Source organism: Pseudoliparis swirei, unplaced genomic scaffold, assembly GCF_029220125.1.
Source record: "Pseudoliparis swirei isolate HS2019 ecotype Mariana Trench unplaced genomic scaffold, NWPU_hadal_v1 hadal_141, whole genome shotgun sequence".
Lineage (NCBI taxonomy): Eukaryota > Metazoa > Chordata > Actinopteri > Perciformes > Liparidae > Pseudoliparis > Pseudoliparis swirei.
In genome coordinates, this window is record NW_026613377.1 from 1,267 (window position 1) to 10,272 (window position 9,006).

Here is a 9,006-nt window from a genome sequence, read left to right on the forward strand (position 1 = left end):
TCTTTGATCCCGTGTGCTGGAGGTGTTGGCTCAGGTCTCCCTCCCACCCACTATGCATGCCCCACATTGTGTGTGTGCTCTGACGCCTGCCATGGCAAAAAGACTAAATACACCATTAACTGAAAAGCATCTTTCAGCTGAATTTGTATTTCCACCCTGGCATATGACACAGTTGAGTTAATTCACAATTAGCTTAGAGTCTGTTTCTTTATTTGGGAAAATGTGTAAGATTCACATGGATGTTCAACTATCAAAGAGTTCCTCAAATGCACAAATAGTGTTTTTAAATGAACATATAGTCCTATATGCATAGCACAGGGATTTTTCTAGCAGGGCCGACTCTCAAGTTTTGGAAAAAACACTAATATTGCATTGACATGCAGACAATAAATTTAAAAAAATACTGACGATACACAACAGTAGTTTTCTCAATATTTTCTTTATATCTTCTTAAACGCAGCACAAAAACCAAAAGCACACAGACAACAACCACTGTGAGGAGACAGTAGAGGTGTGAATGACTTTCTTTCACTCTGAAATAAAGAATACAGTCGAGACCTGCGACGGTACATAAAAAGTGGAATGAGATAACTATTTTGATTTGGCGCAATATAAACCAATCTTAATTGGACTATTTTCTGTTCCACATGAGGTCTATCATAACTATTACTCTTTGACAAACGCATAAACACTCTTATGGGTTCTTATAATATCACAAGGGATCTCATTATTTTTTTTAATAATCTGTCATATCTTTCTGTAACAGCAAAATAAAGTAAAAGGCCACTGTGGTCAATATTGCATCTGGCAGTAATTTACATTTCATCAGCAACAAAAGTATATTTCTCAGCAAACGTTTACATTTAAAAGTTACCTCATGCTTATTACTTTTAAAATGAATTTCATTATCTCAAATATTGATTTGTAGGCAAAGAGCATGAAACTTTATGGCTGATGGGCCCAACCCCTTCCAGCTGTGCATCCAGAGTGTGATGCCGTTCTAGCATGTAAACAATTGGAAGAACAACACTGGGTCTCACGAATAAGAGAAAAACATGACAATGCTCAGCTATATGGGTAAATAGTCAATGTTGTAAAGTAATAGTGTATAAATGTAATGTTCCATAGTTCAACCACGTGATCAGTCAGAGAATAGGCTCGGTGTCATTCCAATTGACAAATGCATCTTTCCACCTGAAACAAAACAAACATTTTAAGGCATTTAGTGCCGACTCGGGTACATCCTGCATGGTTATTTACATCTTCAAGCTGTATTTAAAGTATACAAGGAATCTGAACTGCAACATATTGTGTGGTTGTGTATAGGATCTTACGACATTTCTGTGGGTGTTGGTCTGTGCGTTTGAAATGCCCAAACATCGGTACCTTGTTCGGATACAGTGCTCCAGTGGAGGAATGAGATCTGTGTCGACGTCATGACAGCTCGGGGCCGAGTCGCCAACAGCTAAAAATGCAAAAACGTAATTACCATTTTCAGTTAAGATCCTACTTAAGCTACTTAAAAAGAGAAGGACCCAGCTCATTTAGATTGCAGGTAAACAAGATTAAATCATAATCACAGAAACTATACCCTAATACATATTATTCTCACTGGCATGAGAGGATGACAAGGAACATAAACCACCACCAAAAGAAAAAGGACACGTGCACTGCAGAACAAGTGACGTTACATACAGACAGTGAGCCGGATCTCCTCCTGTTGATTGGCCAGTCCATCATAATAGTAGAGTTCAAACTCCAGGCTTTGGCCCTGATTGGTCAACAGCTCCCTCTGCAGGCCAAACAGCACGCTGAAGTGGCTTTCACTGCACACCACCCAAATGGGGTAACGGGGAGTCTTCAGGTAAGCGCCTACCTGAGAGGGAGGAAAGCAGCAAAGTCATCTAGTAAGTACCAGGACCAGTGAGTGGTAGCGTGTGAAATGCCTTGCGCGCAATCTCAAGCGGCTTACTGCTACATGATTGGGAAAGTAGTCAAATTAAAACTGTCATTTGTGCATGCCAGTGTCGAGACAGTTTTCCAGGGTGGAAGAATCACAGCATTTTGTTTGGAATTATACATTCTGTACATGTTTATTAATATGTGCAGAAAACTTGAAAATGTGAAAGATATTTAGCATTTCTTTTTCCCACGGTCTTTCATTACGGGAAAAATGAGAAGGACTTTCTTTAAAAAAAATATAACAATGTAAAGACAGATGTTGTCGTAATCCCTCTCAATCATCAAGTGTGTGGCGCTGTCTGCAGAGTGGCTGCCCACTGCCTGTATTTAGTCTTTTTGCCTCATTTTGCTGTGTTTTGGGGACATTTCTGGGGTCAACCGCGATAAAAACATAGCAACCAAGGAGCCAGATAGAAAGCATGCATTCAAGAGTGACAAAACAAACCCCACAAATATAGCGAGGAGAAAATGTCAAGCAGACAAATCTCATTCCAAAATGAGAGGGAGGATCAGAGCTCGACTTCCACTCAGGCTTTGCTTCCAGTAAACATTACATTTCACTTCAGTCAATTTGATTATTTTATATGCTACAGCTTGATAACCTGAGCCTGTTACTCCACATTTTCTCCAGTTATCCTCCTCTTGTTAGGGAAGTGGTTTTATAAACATGTTCATGCAGTGGATGTGTTGTTAACTATCATATAAAGCCCCGAATAGGCTGAAGAGCAGTCTTTCCTGTAATTATGGGTAGCACAGATTACATAATTGCAGTAAAGAATGCCCCTTGAGGTCATGTTTGAATTTTTCTGTCACAATTTCGTTAGAGATAAAGAAATGTAATATTCATTCATTGTCGTCCATTTGATATTTTGAACATCCTCAGAGTCCTTAACTCTTTGAGGGCCATATTTGAGGAGACTCTGTCTCTGGAGGTTAAGGGCCAAAGGGTTCTGCTTCCTCCAATGTGGTGTAGGTTACACAGGATTTTGTCTGACAAGGAATGTACTGTATAAAGCCAAGTGAATGTCCTGCTACTTCATGTAAGCTGTACCCCAATCTTCTCTCAATTCAGAATAGTTGTTGTCTTAAAATGTACATCTCAAAGAAAAGGACAAATGAGGCTCGTCAAGTTTGCTTCATCATTCCTCCCCAGGTGTGTTCATCACCGAGTCAACCACCAATGTTACTCACCCTACAGATGTTATAGTGTTCAAACAAGGACATCAGGCCAACGTCACAGTGGCCTTTGACTCCCTTCAGTAGAGTCATGTTGCCATTGCCTGAGTCCAACTCCATGTCATTGTCGAAGACATTAGAGACTGCTCTGCCGCCGAGCAACAGGTTGACCAGCTCCTGGTGGACACACATTTTAAACACAATCTAAGTAACCAGAATATGTTTACATGTTGAATACAGCAGTAAAATTAAGTACTATTCCTCCTCTTACTCTTGTTGTGTGTCTTACACTGAGATCCCTTTATTCCACAACCTACTCCAAGTCCTGCATGCACTGACGCCCCTACACCAATGCCATCAATACCAATTCCTGCACTTCCATTATTCATTTAAATGCGTCATTCTTAAATCATAAACAAACACAATACCAAGTGCTCTGAAGCTCTTAAGCCTGCAATTTCTAGTGTCATGACAAACCTGAGTGCAGTAGCCGTGGGCTCCGATGAGTGTGGTGGTGGGCACGTCCATATCGTCCCTTACTCTTAACACAGAAGAAAGAGAAAGAGCAATAAGAGTGATGTTTCATCATCTTACCAATAGTGATTTTTACACGGCACATCTAGTTCAGTTATTGAGGTAAAAAAACAACAACATACTTTTCAATGGATCGAGAGAGAACTGCAGATATGGTGAGTAATATGCATCCCAACACCCCCGTCTCAAACTGTGGAACAGCAGATTAAAGCAAAAAGGTTGGCACTCAATTGTACATTTGACAGGCAAAATTAAACTGAGGAAGTCAATATTAATGTTCTTGCCTGATCGATGTGGCGCTCCAGAAGCAACTGCAGGTCTTTGACGTTATCCACTGTGAAACATGTTATCTAAAACAAAGTGTGATTAGAAAACTTCCAGAGCAGATTTGTTTTTGAAAAAAAGTTAATTTTGTAAATTGATAGTATGGACAAAGCTACTTTTTGTTTTTTACACCATTATTAATTTCATTTAAAATCAAAACAAAACATGGGCAAATGTGTTTTAGCAAATCCAAATATGTATGAATCAAATTATGAATCCAATTATGTATGAATCTGTGCAATACGATTTTAGACATAGTATTATTCCACAACTCCATAAAAAATGGCTCAATAAAATACTGTTGCATGTTTGTCTGATGAAGTAAAAATGTAACTAATTTATATATGCTGCAAAATTCAACTGAATTCCCTTTGGTCAATTTGAGTAACTTTACTTCCCCCCCTTGTCAGGAAGTGTGTGTATGTTACATCTCTATACCTTTTCAAGCACTCCTTCAGATCTGTATTGTCCAGTTGGGGTGAAATGATTTCTCCCGGAATTTCTGTTTTTAAAAAAAGAAATAGGAGGTAAAACAAAAAACGCCAAATAGTTTCAATCGATGCTTGATCTGAAAAAGCAGATTCATCAGGCATTTCTGAAATCAATGGGTTTGATTTTTGGCTTCTCGGGGTTAACAGCTAGGCCAGGTATTCACAAGCAGTCAATGAGAATACTGGTAATGATGTTATGTGTGCGAGTCTTGAGGATTTGTGGATAAAAGTAGGCTCTTACATTGCAATTGTGGCTTGTTTTTCCTCGCCAGCCCTCCACAGTATTTCAGCTACCGCTAAAGCCAAACACTTTCTTCTGGTTGTATTAGAAGGTCTTAACCTCCTGAGAACAAACGAAAAGTTGAGTCGTGTGGTGTAATAATACAGTTAATACCAAATGCAACGGAGGTCAATACTTAACAGTGGCTACAAAGCATGCCTTGATGTAAACTAACGGCTGTAAGAAGCATCCAAGTGATTACAGCAAGGCACCCAGTGGTTAACACTGTGGCTCAAAGCTCTGAACGGAAGGATGACGTACTGAAGGTCTGTGTTGCTGCTTTCAACGTCTTCAAATAGCAGTTTCTTTAGAACAGAGGCTTGGATGGATGCCAGAACTCCACAAGGACCACCCTAGAAATTGAACACACAGTACATGATATCATCAATAAAGCGTATGAAGTGAATGCATGACAGAATCTTAGAAGGAGGGCAGAGTCATGACCTTTTTCTGCACAATTCCATATCTCAGGTCATGCATGTCTGAGAATGTGAAACCTTGATTCCTCCACTCAATATTGAAACAATTCAAGCTGGAACCAAGAAGAATTGTTTTCAGTTCCTGGAGCAAAGAACAGAAAACAAACAGATGACAACCAGAGTAACCGTTCCCCGCATAGAGCAACTAAAAGGCCCACTCGAGTAAATCACCAACCACGGCAGTGTGTTGGTCCATCGGGCCGCCCGCGAAGCTGCGCTCTGCGACGGTTCTCTGAAAGGACACTTTGGAGAGTTCTCGCAGATCTTCTTCATCATCAATGTCATCTGGAAATTGATAAATACACCACCAGCTTTGACAAATACAAGATTTTTTTTCTTCTTTTCTTTTAAAGGCAAATCCAATCGATGCAACCTTTTTTTCTACATACTCACCTAAAACCATCTCAGCCACATCCAAATCAACCCCATTTGGCCTGGTCAAAGACTTCACTCTAAGAAACACACACAATGTGTATACACTTGTGAATAAATCTCTCTGGGACATTATTTCAACAGTATGAAGCTATGAGGTTGCCATAGACAAAGTATAATTAGCTTAAAGCTATTTACTTTGAAGTTGTCGGTATGTCTTGTTGCACTTTTTCAAAGCTGTCTGGTGCACTCCACGACTCCCATTGCCCTCCTAAGCAGTCAGCTGACTTGACTCCGCTCTTTGAGCTTTTTTGATGTACGCCAGTCACTAAAAGTCCATCCTTAGACTGCATGTTTTCTTCTTCCCTTCTGAGCAGCTGCTGGGGCCCTTCTAGCCTTCGATTTGGCCTTTTTTTGTTTGATTCCTGAAAAGAAAAACATCAGAAATCAAACAGAGTATGATGCAAGTAATATAATGAATCTATACCATTTCAAGAGCTCCATCAGTAGTCTAGTACCTGAAGTGTGCTAGATATTGGTCCAGCAATCACGCCACGTCTAATTCGATTCATTCTGCTCCTTTGGGTGCCTTCAGTGGTGAAAGTCTTTTTTTCTGCTTCTCTTTTAATGAAGCTCTCATTATCCTGGACAGAAGCCATCGGTGGCTGGAGTTTTTGATCTTCTGAGTATTGAGACCTGAACCCTGTTGTATTTTGACTGGACAGTCTATCTGTCTCAGGCAATAATGATGTATGTATCGGTTGAGACGGGCCAATTTCTCCTATATCAGACCTGTGAAAGAGATAGATCCCATATATTTTCAACCCAACTTTCAAAAAGTCAAAAATGCACAAAATAATGTTTTTTTAAAAGCACAATTGAGAAATACCATGATTTGGTGTGTTTGCCGGTTACAAAAGCTGTGAGATCCTCTGCCTTTGAGTCACTCATCAATGTTGGTGTTACTGCAGGAGAATTAGCAATCAAGTTCGTAGTTTGAGCGTACTGCAGGGGATCACTTCTACTGATGGTGATCTGGTCATCCTTAAGGTTCTCAACGTGATGCTTTACAATAATCTCTAGTAAAGTTTTCAGGGGGGAGAGTTGAGCCTGCAAAGACAGAGAGAGAGAGAGGAGAGAGGGAGAGAGGATGCAACAGACTTTTCTTTAAATGTCATCCACTTGCACAGCAGCCAACCTCCAGCTGCACGACTTACTTTATTCTTTCTATAGAGACCCTCCATGTTGAGAATCTGCCTCAAATGTGATCTGTTGTTGACGCTGGATTCTGTGCGCGGAAGTTCTTCATCCATACAAGCGATCGTCCTCCTGAGTCCCTGCGTATGGAGAGCGTGTTACACCCTGTTCTGCAACACTGGAAGTGTTTAACATGGTCGTGTTTAAAGTTGGGGAAACATTTACCACTTAAAGATAGTAGCGAGCTCCGATATTGTGACCGCAGCTCTTCCTAAACAGAGTCGCACATTATCTCGGTTGTCAGAGTGGACTCTCTTGCTGATGGTGTGCGCGTGCAGAATCACAGACGTCATCGTGACACCTGAGCTAACGTTGAGCTAACCCCGCGTCCCCGTAGCTGCACTGGCGGCTAACGCTAGCTTAGCACTCGTTCCCCGCCGCCTTGACTTCACGAACTAACACACATGAGCCCAACTCACCTTCCGACTCAGGTATTCCCGGACAACCGACGAAGACGCCTCTTCGACGGACACGGCCATGGTGGTGGCGGGTCTCGGCCTCTCTTGTGCCAAAGATAACCGACGAGACGCGGCTCTGACGGGGGCGTCTAGCTCACGGTCCGGTGAACCGCAACCCGGCCGCGGGGTGTGCTGCGCCACGACCCGGACCGGACGGAGACGGCCCACCTGTGTGAGCGATCGGTGTGAGTTCTGCGTTACAATGAGTGTCTTTGTATTATGTTGTGTGGCGATGGGCATTACCATGGCGATGGGCAAGCAACTCTTCTTCTTCTTTTCTTTTTTAAAGGCAGCCTGTATCCTTAGTGCTGCACTACTGCCATCTGTTGGAGTTAGTTGAGGTAAACTCCTCTCCAGCATATTATTTACTCCCTCCCTAAAGTTGATGGTACATTTATGGCCACATAAACCGGTTGGATGCTATGGTGTGAAATATGATGTTCGGATTACTGTGTTTTATTCTAAATACAAGCCTGATAGTCTTTTCTATTTTGTCATGTAATTGAAATGTCTTCCTCTCATCTTCTGACCCCAGTGTTGCGGCCACTATTTACTGTTTCTTTCATTATAAGGCCCTTCCCTTGTGATTGTGAGAGACTAATGTGTGTTCTCCCTTCCGTGGCTTTTTTTATCAGCTTGTTTAGTTGGTTTGCCCTCTCCAAATGGAAATTAACTCACTGCATTGTTTCCTTTTTTGTACTCGAGCTCCTGTCATCCTCCAGACCCAACACGTGATCCAGGCACGTGCACAGACATTTTGGGGGGCAGGTGCTCAAACTAAAAAAAGGGCACCCAATGCCAAAAAAAAATTCTGACAGAGTTGAAGCATAAGCAGCAATACACTAATGAAGCTGTCCTCCACCTGCGTTTCCTCTGGGCAGCATCAGACCGCTAGCTTACATTTTCTTTATGAATAAAGATGAATTATTATATAGCAACAACATTCTGATTGGCTAATGGGTCTTCATGCCAGCCACATATTGCCCTCCTCGCTGGTCTGATACGGATCAGTATTGCCCTCTTATGTCATTTTCAAAATGAGCGATATTGATAGACATCAACAGCCAAGAGAGCGAAAATGTGTTCTTGAAAGTGATGAAGAGGAGAAACTATAGTTTGGATCACTTGTGTTGTTACTTTACTGTAAATTAACACTATTTTAGCTGAACCGTGTTGTCCGTTTTCTACAAGATTAATCGTTGTAAGAGCGTCGCGGAGCACGTCGGGGCAAAATTCTCACAAGAACTCAAATAAATGCCCCGTCGGATATCAAATCACATTTGGGAGCAGTTTATGACAGAGAGAGTAACTTCTGTTCTTAAATACTGATGAATGAAAAAAATGTGTCTCCAGCAAAAAGGGCACTTTTCTCATCCAGGGCAAAAGGGCTGGTGCTTGAGCACCACTAGGGCTCTATCTGTGCACGTGCCTGACGTGATCCATAGTGTCATTTCTTCTCTTGAATCCACATTGGTGTGTAACCACATTACCGCCTTTCTCCAAGAAATGCCTGAGCATCTCTCATTGACCATCTGTTACATACATTTACAGATGTGTGACGTCAAGGCAATAGGTACACAGTGTGTTGGTTTACTGGCATCCTTCCCTGGTTCCTTTTCAGTATAATATTGCATCCTTACGGCTCTCTGTGGTTCTTTCTTCTTCCGAACTTT

At 41.6% G+C, this 9,006-nt stretch overlaps 1 protein-coding gene across 1 annotated transcript; it reads right to left on the reverse strand.

Annotated features, from left to right (window-relative positions):
• Nucleotides 1-420: 420 nt before the first annotated feature.
• Nucleotides 421-7,612, reverse strand: mindy4 (MINDY lysine 48 deubiquitinase 4). The gene is made up of 19 exons (XM_056411168.1): nt 7,577-7,612; nt 7,295-7,501; nt 6,836-6,955; nt 6,508-6,728; nt 6,137-6,410; nt 5,817-6,043; nt 5,640-5,698; nt 5,422-5,531; nt 5,212-5,328; nt 5,029-5,120; nt 4,729-4,830; nt 4,435-4,498; nt 3,957-4,022; nt 3,795-3,862; nt 3,616-3,679; nt 3,154-3,315; nt 1,696-1,876; nt 1,387-1,465; nt 421-1,194 (listed from the first exon to the last, which is right to left on the reverse strand). The coding sequence occupies exons 1-19, from the start codon at nt 7,577-7,579 to the stop codon at nt 1,146-1,148; spliced, it is 2,265 nt and encodes a 754-aa protein (XP_056267143.1). The 5' UTR covers nt 7,580-7,612; the 3' UTR covers nt 421-1,145.
• Nucleotides 7,613-9,006: the final 1,394 nt, after the last annotated feature.